General features: G+C 47.5%; 1 protein-coding gene across 1 annotated transcript; it reads left to right on the forward strand.

Moving 5' to 3' along the window:
* The first annotated feature begins 713 nt into the window (after window positions 1-713).
* LOC127809229 (uncharacterized) lies at window positions 714-5,996 on the forward strand. The gene is made up of 2 exons (XM_052347993.1): window positions 714-1,070; window positions 1,152-5,996. The coding sequence occupies exons 1-2, from the start codon at window positions 714-716 to the stop codon at window positions 5,994-5,996; spliced, it is 5,202 nt and encodes a 1,733-aa protein (XP_052203953.1).
* Window positions 5,997-18,725: the final 12,729 nt, after the last annotated feature.

Here is an 18,725-nt window from a genome sequence, read left to right on the forward strand (position 1 = left end):
CTTACATATCGGAAGCAATCCGAATCCCTGAAGACAAGGGACCTATCCCTGATAATCCGAAACCAATAAGGAAAGCGTCGTCAACGGAATAGACTTCTTCCATACTTAGGACTAATTCGCATTGTAAGCTACCCTACTCTCTATATAGAAGAGGGGACGCCATTGTAAAGGGATCGATAGTCAGAAAATACATACTGTTACTCTGCTAGAATAACCAGAGAACGGTCGTGGACTAGGCATCATTCTGGCCGAACCACGTAAAAGTCCTGTGTGTGTTTCTTATCTGCTTCAGTCTTCTATTCCTTGCCTTTTTGGTACCCGTTATCATGTTGTGGGCTCTCGAACTCCGGTTGACCGTTTCCATACGTCAACATCTTTGGCGCTAGAAGGAGGGCCCGCACTGATCGATAGCAATGGCAAGAGGAAGGAATGCACGAAGCTCTGACGCAATCGTCGATTTGCCTGAAAATCATCACAACCAACCGCACGATGATCCACTTGTCATGGGATCCGTCGCCCCCGCGATGGAAACCCTGGTTCCACTGGCTACCAGAGTCACTACCGGAATGCCCCCACGGGCTCCGGCCCAACCTGTCGCCCCAACCGTCGGAGTAGAGGCGGTTCAGGCCTGGTAGCAGCGTCAGGAGGCTCTGGAGAGTACTGTTAGGCAGCTCGCTGATGCAGTCAGGGCCCTTGCCCGAGCCCAGCCGCAAATGGTCCCGAGACAACCAGAGTCGCTGTCACCCCGAAGACCCCGCCACCCGCGAGAGAAAAGACCCCCGCCAAACGAAAGAGAAGCCGATATAGTTCCTCCGCCAGAAAGGTCAGTAAATTCCTCTAATTCAAGGTCCAAGGATGCGGACCTCCCGTCACGTCGCTCACCGGGGAGAGGAAGCAGGAGATCGCAGCTCCAACGGTCTGTGGACCAGGACACCGTCGTCGAGGAGTTGCTCCAAAGGGTGCAAGAACTGGAGGCACAACAAGGAGTTCGTGGCCAAAATAGTGGCTACGGAGAACGGACGCCATTCACAAAGGAAGTTGAACTCGAAGCTCTCCCCAGGAGATTCAAGGTTCCGAGCATACCACAGTACAACGGAGATAGCAACCCCTATGACCACCTGGACGCATTCAATGTCCAGATGGATCTGTAGACCACCAGCTCGCTGGTGAAGTGCCGGGTATTCCCCGCGACCTTGGGCGACATCCCGCGCGCCTGGCTCAGAAGCCTCCCGTCTCGCAACATTGGTAGTTGGGAAGAATGCCAGCGGAAGTTCCTCAGGCAGTATAGAGCTCTGAGACGGCAGCTCGCCCCGCCGTCCCACCTCGCCACGGTCTTCCAAAGGTTGGGCGAGTCCCTCAAAGATTACATCGCCAAGTTCCGACGCGAGGTGAGTAACGTCGAAAGTCCCTCGGATGAAAGTATCCTGACGGCCATCTCGGCAGGTCTCAGGAAAAACGGGAAGCTCTACGAGAGCATCTATAAATCCCCCGTTGCGGATCTGGGAGAATTCTATGAACGAGCTGCAAAGGAGATCCGGTGGGAAGAAGCGTTCGGGAAGAAGCCCGCCGGACATAGAGACGAAGTCGGAAGCTCTAACCGAGACGGGAAAAGGAACGACGGGGGAAACAGAAAGGACAACCGAGGAGAGCGGTCTAACAATCAGGTAGCCAAGCGAGGTCGGCGGGAAGAACAAGAGGACCGACCTCCGAGACAAGGCCGTTTCAACAACTATACGGCCCTATCAGATTCTCAAGAAAGGATCTTCGCCATGGAAAGGAGAAGGGAGGATTTCGGGAGGCCAAACCCGATAAAAACTCCCAACAAGTTCAGAAATAGGGAGAAGTTTTGTGCGTATCACAACGAGGTGGGGCACGACACCTCTGAATGTTACGCTTTGAAGGATGCAATTGAAGAACTGATTCGAAGGGGCCGGCTGCGAGACTATGTGGTGCGACCTGCAAATCAGCCACCACAGCAGGCGAATCAACAACGACCGCCCCCCGAGGATGAGCGCGCACCAGCAGTTCGGACGATCTATACGATCCACGGCGGTCCTCACCTCGCAGGCACATCGAACAGGTCGCACGAAAGGTATGTACGCGAGGCTAATCATATCCTAGTGGCAGGATCTAACGAGCAGATGAGATCATCAAAGCGAGCTAGGATGGCAGTGAAAGAAATCACTTTCTCCGAGGAGGACGCCAGGGACATACACTGGCCGCACAATGATGCCCTCGTCATTCACGCTCACATTGGCAACATGGAGGTGCGAAGAATAATGGTGGGCACCGGCAGTTCGGTGAACGTGATGTACAGGGCCTGTTTTGACCAGATGGGACTCGGGCCCGAACAGTTGGGCCCATCCCCAGAGCCACTTTTCGGGTTCACGGGAGATGCAATCGTCCCCATGGGACGAGTTAAGCTCCCATTCACAATTGGGGGCGAAGGTCGTGAAGCCACAGCGCTTGCGGAGTTTCTGATCATTGACTGCCCCTCAGCATACAACGTCGTGCTCGGGAGGCCGATGATGAACGAGCTGGATATGGTCACCTCGACCAGAGCGCTGACCGTCAAGTTTTCAACCACCAACGGAACTGGATGCGTGCGGGGAGAGCAGCACCTCGCAAGACGTTGCTACGAGGACGCGGTCAAGATGGGGACCAGAGGAAAGAAAGTAAATGTGGTCACAGAGGGAGCGCAGCGACCTTCAAGTCGGAGCGGGGTGAGTTACGACCTGGATCCCAGAGAAGTGGATTGCAACAAGGCCACCGGCCCGGTGGAAGAACTTGAAGAGGTCCCGATCAGCGAGGTGGACGCTGAAAGATGCCTGAAGCTCGGGAAGAATCTGGCCCCCGAGGTAAAATGCCAACTTATTGAATTCCTTAAGACTAACCTGGATGTGTTTGCGTGGAATCACGAAGACATAGTGGGGATAGCACCGGAGGTCATGTCGCACAGACTCAACATAGACCCCAGCTACAAGCCGGTGCGCCAGAAGAGGAGACCGATGACCCCAGAACGCTACGCCGCCCTTAAAGAGGAGGTGGATAAGCTCCTGGCTAATGAGTTTATCAGAGAGGTTCACTACCCAGTCTGGGTAGCCAACCCAGTGCTGGTAAAAAAGAAGAACGGGAAGTGGAGGACCTACGTCGACTTCACCAACTTAAATAAAGTCTGCTCGAAGGACAGTTTCCCCCTCCCAAGAATTGACCAGCTCGTGGATGCAACAGCGGGGCATCAGCTCCTCAGTTTCATGGACACCTACTCGGGATACAACCAGATCCCCATGAATCCTAACGAGGAGGAACACACGTCGTTTATCACCGATCGCAGGCTATACTGTTATAAGGTCATGCCGTTCGGGTTGAAGAATGCTGGGGCGACCTACCAGAGACTTGTGAACATGATGTTCGAAGCGCAGATTGGGAAAATAATGGAGGTATACGTTGACGATATGCTGGTTAAGTCTGAGCAGGTCGCAGATCATGTTCGTAATTTGGGAGAAACATTCAAGATCCTCAGGAGCTACAATATGAAGCTGAACCCACTAAAATGTGCATTTGGGGTGGCTTCCGGGAGGTTCTTGGGATTCATGGTCAATAGCAGAGGTATCGAGGCCAATCCAGAAAAAATAAAGGCCCTTTTGGATATGAGGTCGCCTGTAAGAATGAAGGACGTGCAGAGCCTAACCGGCCAGGTCGCTGCACTAAGCCGATTTATCTCCAAGGCAACCGACAAGTGCATCCCTTTCTTCAATACGTTACGAAAAGCCCAAGGTTTCAGTTGGAGTGAGGAGTGCGAGCTCGCCTTCCAGCAGCTGAAGGAGTATATGGGGCAAGCTCCGCTACTTTCAAAACCCCGAGATGGGGAAAAACTGGTGATCTACCTAGGAGTGTCGGCGCATGCTCTCAGCGCAGCCTTGGTTCGGGAGGAAGAAGGGGTGCAATACCCCGTTTATTATATTAGCAAGAGGTTGGTGGACGCAGAAACGAGGTACACATCGATGGAGAAGCTCGCATACTGCTTGGTCATAGCATCAAGGAAATTACGTCCTTATTTCCAGGCCCATCAGATCGATGTTCTAACTAAGTACCCCTTGAGGCAGATTTTGCAGAAGCCAGACACATCGGGCCGCCTGCTGAAATGGGCAATTGAGCTCGCTCAGTTCGACTTGGAATACAAACCAAGAGTGGCAATCAAGGGGCAGGCACTGGCGGATTTTATCGCTGAATTCACTGAAACGACCCAAGTAGAAGGAGAGACCTCGGAAGGACCGTCCTGGGAGTTGTACGTTGACGGGTCGTCGAGCGAGCAAGGAGCTGGGGCAGGAGTTATGCTAATAAGCCCGGAGGGCCACAGAATACTATGCGCCCTGCGATTCGGTTTCCGAGCTACCAATAACGAGGCCAAGTACGAGGCGCTGCTCGCAGGGCTGCGCTTGGCAAAGGAGGTGCGAGCTGAAGCACTGATAATTTTCAGCGATTCCCAGCTCGTTGTCAACCAAATACGCGGGGAATATCAGGCAAAGGGGGTGAAGATTGCAGCATACCTGCTTAAAGTACGAGAACTTCTAGTTCCTTTCCAACGGTTCGAGGTACGCCAAATTCCACGCTCTCAGAATTCCCATGCAGATGCACTGGCTCGGCTAGCTACTGCGCGAGATACAGAGTTTCTAGGGGCTATACCGGTGGAGTTTTTAGCCGCCCCTAGCATGGAGCGACCGGCCGAGACGATGGTGGTTCACGCATCCCAGGGCTCATGGATGAGCCCCATTCTGGCGTACCTACGGGAAGGAAAGCTATCGACAGATAAACTAGAAGCGCACAGACTGCGAGCTCGAGCCGTTCGCTACTGTATCTACGATGAGGTGTTGTATAAGCGAGGATTCACAGCTCCATTGTTAAGGTGTATTGAGGGCTCTGACTGTCAGACCGTGCTGGAGAAAATACATGCTGGGCATTGCGGCAACCACGCCGGGGCTCTGTCACTAGCCCAGAAGGCCCTTCGGCAGGGATTCTATTGGCCTATGATGAAACAAGACGCGATCAACTTGGTGAAAAAGTGTGACAAGTGCCAACGGTTCGCTAATATCCCGCGGGCTCCACCGGCCTACCTTCAACAGATGAACAGCTCGTGGCCGTTTGCTGTCTGGGGTATGGACCTGATTGGGCCGCTCCCAACAGCTCGTGGCAATTGCAAGCATGCCATCGTGGCAGTTGATTACTTCACCAAATGGGCCGAAGCGAAAGAGCTCGCTGAAATCTCCAGCTCCAAGGTACAAAAATTTGTCTGGAATAATATCATTTGCAGGTTTGGGGTCCCACAGCAGATAGTCACAGACAACGGAACTCAATTCACCAGCGAGCAATTCATCCAATTCTGCGAATCATTGGGAATCCAAAAGAGCTTCACGGCCGTAGACCACCCCCAGGCCAATGGGCAGGTCGAAGCAGTCAACAAGATAATTAAGCACGCCCTGAAGACGAAGCTGGAAGACAGGAAGGGCGCTTGGGCGGACGAACTACAAACGGTGCTTTGGGCGTATCGGACGACAGCTCAAACTAGCACAGCTGAGACTCCTTTCTCGTTGGTCTATGGGTCCGAGGCGATGATCCCAGCTGAACACAAGGTGACCAGTCAGCGAAGAGCCACCTTTAACCCGGAGGGAAATGACGAACTCCTAGCCACGAATCTAGATCTACTTGAGGAGGCTAGAGACACAGCTCGCCTACGGATCGCCATCTACCAGCAAAGGGTAGCGCGTTACTACAACAGAAAAGTTCGGGTCAGACGGTACAAGCTCGGAGACCGCGTGCTATGCCTAGTACTCATCGGCGCTCGAAAAGCCAGTGACGGCACGCTAAGCCCGAACTGGGAAGGACCTTTTGTTATCCACGAGGACTTGGGAAACGGGGCATACCATCTGGCCAACATGGATGGAGCTGTCCTCCCGCGAGCCTGGAACGCGGAGCACCTCCGCCCCTACCATCAGTAAAAGTGTTTCCATTCTTATGTTCATGTTAAAATTTTTTAACCTCGATTGAGATTAATAAATTTCTGGCTGATCAATTTTGTCGAACTTTGTTACCTGTCCTCCACTACAGCACTTTAACATTTTTTGGGGAGGGCTAAAAAACCATGATTTGCGAGCTGGGGCCCATTCATCTTAGTCGACGGGCTATGGTTTGTGGCTTATCTAAGCATTCCTCTTGGTCCTCCCCCAGGTCGTGATTCGCTAGCTGAGGCCCATTCATCTTGACCCAATGTCACGGTTTGGCGCCTACCTGGGCAACCACCTCCACCTCGGGCAAAGGGATCACTAGCTGAGACCCCCCTTTTATCTTGAATAAAAATCACGGTCTGCGGTCTACCTGGGTGTCCCCTCCCGAGCCAACTACAAGCAGCGCCATGGTATGTTAGCTGAGGTCGCTATGCGACCTACCTGGACATATATCTTGGCCGGATTTTCAATTTCTACGCGAATTTACGGAAGTGCCCTGGTATGTTAGCTGAGGTCGCTGTGCGACCTACCTGGACATATATCTTGGCAAAATCTTCAATTTAACGCGAAGCTATTCCCCTATAAACTATGCGGAAAATTAGCTAAAGACATTCCGCGACCTATCCGGACATTCATCTTGACTAAATTCTGGGCAGAGACGATGACCGATTTGGTTATTCTTATTATCCTGGCTTGGGAAGCAGCTATACGCAACAAACGCGACCTACGAGCGACTGATCTCTCGACTTAATCCGATCATAAAAAGCTCCTGGATACACTGAAAATCAGCACTTCAGGCTCGTCAGCAAGGTAGCTAAAGCGCTTAGGTGTTATTCGCAACCTACTACTTAGCTAAGCAAAGCATTAAGGACGGACCACTTGCGACCAACAATCAAACGATCTACCAAGCTACAATGTGAAGGAAAAACGCCTACATAAGCTACAAGGTAGCCCGAGCCCGCAACGGTCTCTGCTCTCCTACGAAGAAGTTGTCAGCTCCAAACGCCCTCCCACAGTGGACCTCACCTGCAGAAAAGCAGCTCTCCACCGCCATTGCCCTTGGTGTATATTCTGATACAGATTTCAACCGAAAAACTGTCTCAGAACATACACCAGGGCGATGGCAGAACAAGCGGTATCTTCCGATCCGTCCGACCTTCAGCAATTCTTCCCCAATCTTCAGCAACCTTCAGCTGTGACCCCAGCAGTCCGACAATCTCCCTCAGAGCCCGCTTGACAGGAAGGCAGCCTCAACAGAGACACCAAGGCTGAAGAAGATTACCGCACTGCATGGGGACCGCAGCTGAAGCACCGTCGCCAGGATAAAAAGAAAGGAACCTCATGAAGTACGTCTCAAGGGGTCATATCAGGCTATTTATAGACCAGGGCTATTCCCAAAAACCGGCAATTATTCCCGAGAATATGACAAGTCCCAAGACGACGGTCAAACTTCGCAAAGGGAAGAGAAAGTCGGCATTAGCTCCCAGTCCGCATAACGAACTGCGAGCTAGGGGGAAGGGGGATATGTAACACCCCCTCTCCTAGAACTGCCCGAGAAGAGGTGTTACTGGGGATAATAAAATAAACCAACTGATAACTGAATCTTGATACCAATACTGTATATATCAATTAATTGTAATAAGACTCTGAGTCAACAAAAATTGAAATCATAATTGCATCTAAGGGAAATTCCCTAAACTGGAAATTAAAATGAATCTAAACTGATCAAGCACTGACTAACAACTAATAACTCCCAGACATCTTTGGTCTTGAGCGGCTCCACGTACACACACTACTGGACACTGCTGCTAGGCCCCACGTCTGGTACTCCCCCACTAGGACCTGGAATGGTGAAGAGTACAAGGTGAGCTACAAAGCTCAGCAAGTAATAAACTGGAAAGAATAACTGAAGCTGAATCGAAGAATATCGATACTGATAAAAATACTTACTGAACTTACACTGAGAGATATAATAATCACTGGATGGCATTTATAAGATGAAATGCACATAAGCTGTAAACTAAATGCAGGTATGCAACTTTGGCCCATAGGCCCACATAACTGTAACACATACCTGACTGATCTGAGTCCTGCAAACATAAAAACTGTAAGCACATACTTTGGACAATATGCCCCTAGCTCCCTGGTCGACATCAGGCGAGCATCTCATAATTGAGATATAATTGTACTGATACTAGTGGGATCCCCGCGGACAAGCCGCCTGGCGCGCATAATGCAATGCTCATATAAATGCTAGCACACGATATGTAGTGCTCCACATAAGTCATGCTCAATGCTCATACAATGTGTATGCACATAATCTCACAAAATAATGCTGACCATGTCATAATGAACTGCTAAACATGGTATATGATTTTTACTAGAAATATTGAGATTCAAATATTCTGAAATTTCTAAGTATAGGCATGGCATATTGGATTTGATGATATCTTGGCATAAAAATTCAATATTTGAATAATTGAATATTCATATTAAATTTAAAACTTGAATCAAGAATTTATTGGAAGCTATTTGGATGCCATTTGATACTATTTGGATGATTGAGAAAGTCTAAGGAAGCAATTTGAATGAAAAGCAGCTCATTCGAATGAAAAAAAATGGATTTCAGCAAGCTCATTCGAATGGCAGAAAACTCATTCGAATGACAGAGACTCATTCGAATGACAGAAGGCTCATTCGAATGATTGATGATATTCAAAGGCTATTCGGATCTGATCTGGGACTCATTCGAATGACTCTCAAATTCATTCGAATGAATTTTGAAAATTTTCAACTTTTGAACTGGCAAAACTCGACTCATTCGAATGCAACAGTAACCTTATTCGAATCAATTTGAAGATCATTCGAATGACAAGAAGGCTCATTCGAATGCTAAGCTATACAAAGCAACAACTTACTCACATCTTCAAGGGCTCATTCGAATGACAACAAGGCTCATTCGAATGACAATCTAAAAAATCTCAAAAATTCATACGAATGATATGATAACACATGACTCATTCGAATGATCAAGAATTCATTCGAATGACTGGAATATTATAAGAGAAAAGCTTACGATAACACTGAAACTTATTCGGATGCTTTGAATCTCATTCGAATGACACAAGACTTATTCGAATGACTGGAATCTTATCAGATATACAGCTTACGATAACAGAGATCAAAACTTGAATCAAAACTTAGCTTCACTACACCATTCCAAAAGAAATCTTGGGAGAACAATCACAATTGATATATAAACAACTTGAGGGATGATTTACTGATCATAACTAATGTAAACATTGCAAGGAATATACATGAACTGGCTGGTACTCACTGTACGCATGTAAATACATATATAAACATGCACTGAACTGAAATAACTCACTGTAACGCACATATATGAATATACATGCACTGAAACTGATTCAATTATGGAAATCTGATATCCAACTCAATCAAGACCTGTAAGAAAAGATTACAGGGGAAGGATACTTCCCTTATGATCTTCTTGATCGACTTAATGATCTCACGAGAGCCTCCTATGCAAGACTTGAACTCACTGCTCGTGCCTATATATATATATATACACTGACTGTAACATAAATCTAAAACTTAAACGAAGAACTGCTGGAACTGATGATCGAATGCTAATATACGATCTCGTAAGAAAAGTTTACAGGGAGAATAACTTGCCTTACGACCTCCTTAATCGACTCAATGATCTCCCGAGAGCCTTCTATGCAAATCCTTGAACTCACTGATTGCTTCTTGGCTCTCTGTTCTTGCGGCGTGAAAAACATATGGCTTATGGAAGTTTATATATGTATAAAGAGAAAACAACCCTAAAAAGCCTTCACAATCTCCTTATACAACTAGGAGTCTTCCAATCCGAATCCTCCTCACGTATGGATTCATTAATCCTTTAATTACACTAATTCTGTTTAACAATTAAACTCTAATATCAAATCCTTAAATGACCAACACGTCCTTGCATTTAATCTTCTCAATAATTAAATATAATTAAATGCTATTTTCTCAATTAAATCTCTAAATTGCCACATTAACAATTAATTGGCAAAAATTCTCCAAACAAAACTAATTAAGAAATTCAATAATTTCTAAATAAAAATCTAAACCCTCTAATGGGTCGTTACAGGATACGCCAAGTCTACAAGCTCAGTTTACAAGCTCGCTAAGGTTGCGATTTGAGGATCGATCTACCAAGGCCCAACTACCGAGATCGCCAAAGTTCAGTCAAATAAAAGCTTGCAGGGAGAAAACACACATGAAGCATGAAGACTTTGTTAAAAGAAAAACGTCTTACGAACAGAAATACAAGGAAAAACCCTAGCTAGGAGGAGGAGCCGCATTTTCGTCAAGCTGAGCGGGAACATCTTCAGTAGAAGGAGCGGCCTCGAGCTGATCGGGCTGGTCGGGCTAACTAGAAACCCCGGCAGCCTGTTTTTCAGCTGTCTCAGCTGAAAACCTTGCGAACTCCTGGACAGCATCCTCGCCGAAGAAGGAGATGTCCAGCTCAGGATGAAATGTCCACAAAGTATACAAAAATTCGACTGAGTTCTCTGAGGCAGCATCCTCACGCTCCTTGGCTACCCGGGCTCCGACCTCAGCTTCTTTATGGGCAAGCTCCTTCTTGAGCCCCTCCACCTCGCGGGCTGCAGCTTCAGCTCGCTCCTCAGCCAACAACTGCGCTTTTAGACTCCCCTCCAGCTCGGTCGAAGCCTTCTTAAGCTTCGCGTTATAATCACAAAGGGCAAGAGCACTCGCAGACTTCTCTCGAAAAAGCTTGTCTTCGGCATTCTTCTTGGCCTCCTCAGCCCTCGCGATCCGGTCTTCCTGCCCCTCAAAATAAACCCGCATCTTCCGGGTTTCCTCTGTCAGATAGGTGAGGTTGTCCTGCAGCTTCTTTTTGTCGTCTTTCAACTTCCCAGCCAAAGTCGCGAGCTTCTCCTTCTCCCTAAGGAGAACAACGAGCTCCTCGGCTTGCTTCACACAGCTGAGAACGGACTGGAAAACAAGCAGAAAAGGCTAAACAAAACGAACAGAAAAGAAAGGAAAGGACGGCAAAATAAGGACGTACCAGAAGACCATGGCGAGCTGAATATAATGGAAGCCTTTCCCCTGTAACGTCCTCCTTCTCCAGAGACCGGACGGAGTTGCCCAGAACGTTATTTAAGTTATCCAGGAGGCGATCGAAGTAGACCCCTCCTGCGGAAACCTCTTCAGCTGCTGCCGCAGAGGGATCGCCAGCCTTTTTTTTCTTCTTCCCGGCCTGGACCCCGGTGGGAGACGAAGCCGACGCAGCCTTCCTCTTGCTCCCAGAAGCCGAGGCCGCCTGACCCTCTTCTACCAAAGCCTTTCCACGGGCAGACGTAGCCACAACCACCTAGGAATCACGGATTGTGATTATCTCGGTGGCGGGCTGAGCAGTTGGAATCACCAGGGCTTCGGCCGTAGGGGCTGCAGGCCCTTCAACCCTGGGCACATCCGCCTGAACCCGCAAGGTTGGCACTGGAGGAACCGCGGTAGAGGTCGCCGACGGTTTGTTGTGCGGAACGTATTTTAGCTTTACCATCCTCGGCGTTGATGAACCGGCTTGTTCTCTCTGACCGCCTTCGTTCGAGCTCGAGCTGCGATCAGCCTCGTCAAGGGCCGACCTGACGTCCCTTTTTCCCCGGATCCCAACGTCCCTCTTCTCTATCACCTTTGCGTCAAGGGAGGGAGCGAGCCCGAACTTACGAAGTAGGTCGTCAGATGGCTCGATATCGTCAGCGTCCGTCTTTACAGCGCCGACCTTCTCCAGAAGCTCGACCTCGTCCTTGGTCAGGCTCAACTTCTTACCTGAGGTATCTGAAAAAGAAGGCAGGCAGTCAAAGAGCGAAAGAAAAGCATAAAGAAAAAAGACAAGGGCGTGAGCTCGCTTACTTGGGCATTGTACGAAGCCGAAGCTCGTGAGCTCGTAAAGGGAAATGCAAGAGGCGAAAAACCACCGGGACTTGTAAGCCCCAACATTGGATTTGCCCTTTGCCTTACCCTTCGGCAAGAGCTTCTTATACTTGGAATTTAGGGCTGTGAGATAATACAGCCCGTTGCCTAAACTCTTGAAGGAAAAAAGAGACCTAATAACCCTAGGGGAAGGAGGCTCAAGACCTGCCCTCTTAAAAATGAGGGCTAACGAAGAGAGTTGTGAGTAGGAGTTCGGAGTAAGCTGGAAGGGTGAAAGCTTCAGGTCGTTTACAAGAGCTATCAAATAAGAAGGGACTGGAAGCCTAAAACCAGACTCCAGGTGTTGAAGGCTCAAAGCGATGAACCATTTAGGAGGGTTGGCAGCATGGTCCTCAGGAGAAGGAACCATGGCACTAGAGGTCGAAGGAAAATTATATTCATTGACCCAAGAAATGAGCTCGCCAAGGGTCACATTAGAAGGATGACGCTCGAACACCTCGCGGGCACCTCGCTCATCCCCAGATCGCTGAGACGGAACAGCTGAGACTGATGAAGCGAGCTCGCAAGCATCCCCACCTCGCCGAGAGGTAAGCTCTTGGACCGTCTCCTCCCATCCTTCACACGGTTCCGAAGAAGTCGGGGTATCCATGTCTCCTATTTGGTAATCGCGACGCCTGTGACCTGAGAGGGACATCTACGACAAAATTAGAGTCAGGCCGCTGGGAGCAGACTGGCGCTCGCAAAACAGAAAAAAGCCCTAGACTCTCCCCATTCGATCAGGTTGCGCTGAAACCGCGAAGTAAGGACACTGCCTAAAGCAGGGGGGCCAGAAACTTAAGCCCGGTGGATATCTAAAAGCAAGACTAAGCTCGCTTCGACAATCATAGGCCAAAAAGGGGGCCAAACGACGCTCTAAATACCAGAGGAAGACACATAGCCATCACGAAGAAGGCAGTACGCGGATAAATCTGAGAGACGGTAAACTAGAAAACAAGACTAAAGGGGTTGCGAGGAACTCACCGGATAAACGGAAGATAAGCAAATGCCGAAGCAGGGAATGGCGGCGAAGGCACCCGAAAACTGGAAAGGCGGTCGCAGTCGAGACAGAGCAAGGAGACGAACAAGAGCCTTTGCACACAACGAAAATTCGAAATAATAAAGCGAAGGGGGAAGAAGGTAGTCTCTCCCGCTATTTATACTTTTTGCCCGGAAGATCCTGATCGTCGGATTAAAAAACGGCTCACGGCATGCCCCAAGAAACTCGGCCGCACGACAGCTCGTGGGACCCACAGGCATGATCACGCGCAGTAATGGGGGAATGTGCGCATTTAAAGCAGTACGGGCAAGACGTGCCCTTTGAAGTGTTTCTCAAGGGACGGTTGGTCGTCCGAAATACAGCTAGACAGGTTGTGGCAACTGAAGCAACTCTCAGTCCGCAGCTCGCACTAAGAGCTGGGGGGCTTATGTTATATGCGATCTCCGGAAATCAATTGACGGGCTGGGCCCGGCCCAACAGAACGACCTGAATCACCTAAGGCCCAGCAGAGCGGCCCAAACTCCCCAGAAGCCCGCCAGACCCGAAGACCGAAAGCCATCAGTGCGGAGTCCCATTCCTTCGGGACCAGAAGCCAGATCGCTGATGCCAGCGAGCTCGCTTTAAGCGAGCTCGCTCAGACGAACTCCAAACATCACGACTCAGCTCGCCGAGAGATACGCCCAGATCAGACGGCTGGAAGATCGCGAGATAATCGGAAGCGATAGACACTTACATATCGGAAGCAATCCGAATTCTTGAAGACAAGGGACCTATCCCTGATAATCCGAAACCAATAAGGAAAGCGCCGTCAACGGAATAGACTTCTTCCATACTTAGGACTAATTCGCATTGTAAGCTACCCTACTCTATATATAGAAGAGGGGACGCCATTGTAAAGGGATTGATCGTCAGAAAATACATACTGTTACTCTGCTAGAATAACCAGAGAACGGTCGTGGACTAGGCATCATTCTGGCCGAACCACGTAAAAGTCCTGTGTGTGTTTCTTATCTGCTTCAGTCTTCTATTCCTTGCCTTTTTGGTACCCGTTATCACGTTGTGGGCTCTCGAACTCCGATTGACCGTTTCCGTACATCAACAGATAGTACTTAGGATTTGATGTGTTTGTGGGGCTGATATTGTATGCCGAACTCATAAAGTTCCACCGACCATGTGATCATTCTGTCGAAGAGTTGTAGTCTTTGAAGCACTTGTTGGATCGGTTAGTCGGTTTGGACCATAATTTGGTGGTTTTAGAAATATGACCTAAGCTCCCGAGTTGCTATTACCAGGGTGAGGGCCAATTTTTTTATCTTTTGGTACCAAACTTTGGGTCTTTATAGAACTTGGTCGATGAAGTATATTAGTAGTTGTACCTTGCCTTTCTCTTTGACTAGCATGGAGCTTAGTGTGTTCTCGATCACAAAAAGATAGAGTAAAAGTTCTTTATCTAACTCTGGTCTTGTTAGGATAGGAAGGGTAGCCAAGAAGTGTTTCAACTCTTGGAAAGCGGTTTCATACTGTTCTGTTCACTAGAATTCTGCTAGCTTCTTTAAACACCAAAAATAGGGATGAGCTTGGTCCGTTAACTTCGATAAGAACCGAGACATTGGAATTCTGCTAGCTTTTTTAAACACCAAAAATAGGGATGAGCTTGGTCCGCTAACTTCGATAAGAACCAAGACAAGGCTGTTATTCGGCTGGTTAACTATTGAACCTCTTTTATGTTGCAAGGGCTGTGCATATCAAAGATGGCCTTGTATTTTTCGGGATTTGCTTTGATACCCCGGCTTGTTAGTAGGAAGCTAAGGAATTTTTCGGCCTGGACTCCGAATGCACACTTCTTTAAGTTGAGCCTCATGTTGTGTCGTTGGAGTTGGCCGAAGACTTCGGCCAAGTCTGAGTAGTGGTCTCCGTCTTTTGATGTCTTGGCCACCATATTGTCCACATACACCTCGATATTCTAGCCTATTTATTTTGCAAACACTTTATTCATCAAGCATTAGTAAGTTGCCCCTACATTCTTTAATCCCAACGACATGACTTTGTAACAAAAGTTTGCATTCTCCGTAATGAAGGTTGTTTTCTTTTCATCGTTGGGATGTATCCAGATCTAGTTGTACCCATAATATGCATCCATAAAACTGAGGTATTTGTAACTGAAGGTTCCATCAACAATTAAGTCAGTCGATGTTTGGTAGAGAGTAAGAATCCTTCGGGCATCCCTTGTTCAAATCTGTAAAATTAATGCACATTCGCCACTTGCCTGAAAGTTTTTTTACCATGACTACGTTAGCTAACCAAGTGGTGTATGGTACTTCCCTAATGAACTCAGCTTCAAGGAGCTTCGCCGTCTCCTCGGCCATTACTTTTTGCCACTCTCCTCCTAGCTTCCTTCTTCTTTAGGCTACTGGTTTGGCACTTGGACCTAGTGCCAACTTATTGCATATGAAAGAAAGGTTGATCCCAAGCATGTTCGTAGGTGCCCAGGCAAAAAGATCGGCATTTTGCTAGAGTAGGGTGACTAGTCGTTTCCTTAGGTCGAGAGATGAGTGTGGAGCTGATCTTCGTGACCTGCCCTAGTAATGGTCCCAGACTCACAGTGTGCATCTCCTCAGTGGCCTATGGTAGGTTATCGAGGAGCTCACTTTGAGGGTCCAACTCAGCCATGTTGACATTGTGGCAGGGAGCTCAACTGTCGATGTCTGTGTTAGGCTTAAGAGTTTGGACCCTCAAGCTATCAATGTAACATTAGCGAGCTTCTTTCTAATCAGCGTGGACAACTTCAACCTCGGTGGTTGATATTGGGAACTTCATCGTCAGATGAGGAGTGGAGATGATTGCACCCATAGAATTGAGGGATGGGCATCCAAGCAAAGCATTATATGGAGTCTAGCAGTCGACAACTAGATATTTGACGGTGATGGTCCTGAGGATGGGAGTTGTCCCAAACGTGGTCCGCAACTCGATGTACCCTTTGACTTGTATTTGTTCCTTGAAAATACTAACTAGACTTCCATGAAACAGTTTAAGCTCTTCTTCGAGAATTTTTAACCTCTTCAAGGTTGACAGGTACAGTAGGTCAGCCGAACTTTCTTAGTTGACAAATACTTTTTTGATAATGTAGTTGGTGGCCACGAAAGATATCACCATGGGATCGTCGATTCCCTCGAAGTCATATCGGTGAAGGAGATCACCAGGTGTTAAACCATCATCTTCTGCTCGGTACTGTTAAATAACATCACCGCCCTGAGATGTCGTTTTCTTGTCAAGCTGGAGTCTTCTTCCTCTACGAAGCCTCTAGAAATGGCATCTATGACTCCTATTATTTTCTCAACTGAAGCCATCCTGGCCTTTTTCAATTCTCAGCCTCCTCTATGGGTTTCGGCTCTTTCTTTGACCTTGGTCTCCCTACTGCTCCCTGGTCCGACTTCTTTTTCTATAGACATACTGGCCGAGGTGGCCTTATTTGACTAGCCGCTCAATTTGGTCTTTCAACGCAACACACTCCTCAGTTGTGTGATCATACATCTAGTGGTAGTCGTAGTGCTTACTTGTATCGATGTTGATGTTGGGGTTCTGTTGTCCTCGATTGTCGAGGATTCAAACGATCCCCCAGTTATAGACTTCATGGAGGATCTGATCTCTCCCCATTGTCAACGGAGCATATGTGTCGTATTTCAACTAGAGGGATTCATGTTGACATTGTGGCAGGGAGCTCGGTTGTTGGTGCCTATGTTAGGCTTAGGAGTTTGGACCCTCAGGCTATCGATGTAACATTAGTGAGCTTTTTTCTAATCAGCGTGGACAACTCCAATCTCGGTGGCTGATATTGGGAACTTCATCATTAGATGAGGAGTGGAGACGATTGCACCCAGAGCATTGAGGGATTGGTATCTAAGCATAGCGTTATATGGAGTATGGAAATAGACAACTAGATATTTAACGTTGATGGTTCTAAGGAGGGGAGTTGTCCCAAACGTGGTCCGTAACTCGATGTACACTTTAACGTGCACTTGTTCCCCAAAAAAATCGACTAGACTTCCGTGGAATGGTTTAAGCTCTTCTTCGGGGATTTTTAACTTCTTCAAGGTTGATAGATATAATAAGTCGACCAAACTTCCTTGATCGATGACTACATTTTTGATAACGTAGTTGGCAGCCATGATGGATATCACCATGGGATCATCTAGGATTTGATCAATTCCTTCGAAGTCCCTATCAGTGAATAAGATCACCGGGTGTTGGGCCATCATCTCTTGCTCGGTACTATTGACCGACATCACCACCTTGAGATGTCGCCTTCTTGTCTACCTGGAGTCTCTTGTAATATCCCAAATTTTCTAAAAGGTTCGAGGGTAATTTTAACTTGGCTCATAGGTGAAATTATCAAAAGATTAGGAGTTTAAGTATAATTTCTTATAGTTATAAGTGTCGAATTGATTGCATGGAATGCCTTGGAGTGTAAATGTCTATGGAAAATGATATTGTCTCGATGAGTGTTCCGAGATAGGATTTATGGTATTAAAAGAAATCAGAATTGAGATAGTTTTCGATACAACTTTGTTTCAGGCTATAAAATTGAATTATCGTATGGGACTTTTAGGAAGTCAACAGAACCCTGAGAGGGCTCTGATTTTTCATAAAAATCAATCTTAGGGTTGTTTCAGAATGTGGCAATAGCTCGGTGAGGACACTGGGAAAAAACCGTCCATATCAAGTAATCTTGGAGTAATTAATTTTGCATTTTCAGTATTGTAATGTAAATTAATTTGAGGTTTGAGAATGTAATTGTAATTAGAGATTTTTTATGTGGAATTAAGAGAGAAATTAGGGGGCTAATGTGTAATTTCCTAATATTATGGTGTTATATATAATATGTATACATATGAGCATGTGAGTTGGTGGCAATTTCTGGGAAGCTTTTGTGAAGCTTCACGGGCATAACCAAGGGATGAAAAGAAAGGGAATGAGAGAAAAGGGCTTGGAAGAAGGCCGAAAGCAGATCAAGAGAGAGTGAGAGAGATGAGGGATCGAGAAAGAAGGTCGATCAGCCATGGCAGTAGCTGCCATGGCCGATGATGAAGAACAACAGCAGCAGAGGCAGCGAGTTGGGTGGCTGATGGTGGCAACAAGGCGCAGCTACCGGCAGTGGTTATAGGGTCGCAGCCTAAAGCGAAGGCAGTCGGAGGTGGTTGCAGCCAGTTGTAGCGACGGGAGTATTGTGCGTGCGAGAGGCCATGGCGGAGGCCGCGGAGGCGTCGGCTGGTGGATGCGATTGCAGGGCCGGTGGTATCGGCCAAAGGTGGGCGCGGTGGCAACGGAGGCTAGGAGTTGCCGAGGTTGTGCATAGGTGGTGGCTGGTGCACAGATGCGGTGAAGAATAAGAAGGGAAGAAAAAAAAAAGAAATGAAGAAAGAAAAGAAAAAGAAAGGAAAATAGGAAAAATAAGGGAAAATATGAGGAAGTTTTCGAAAATTCTTGGGAATTAATTTGGGGTTTGAGGAGCATGTCCGAGGCCAGAAAATTATCCGAGCATGCGTTTCGAGGTTATGACACGTATATCGAGGAAGCCTGAGAGCCTAAGTCAATGTGAGTAAAATTTTCTAGAAAATTTCAAAAAATCAAGAAAGTTATTTTATGAATTGTTATAGAGAAATATTTGAGAAATATTTAATTGGGATTTATTGAGGAAAAACTATGAAGAAATAGAGGAAAAT

The sequence above is a fragment of the Diospyros lotus genome, chromosome 9 (assembly GCF_014633365.1).
Source record: "Diospyros lotus cultivar Yz01 chromosome 9, ASM1463336v1, whole genome shotgun sequence".
In the NCBI taxonomy this organism is placed as follows: Eukaryota; Viridiplantae; Streptophyta; class Magnoliopsida; order Ericales; family Ebenaceae; genus Diospyros; species Diospyros lotus.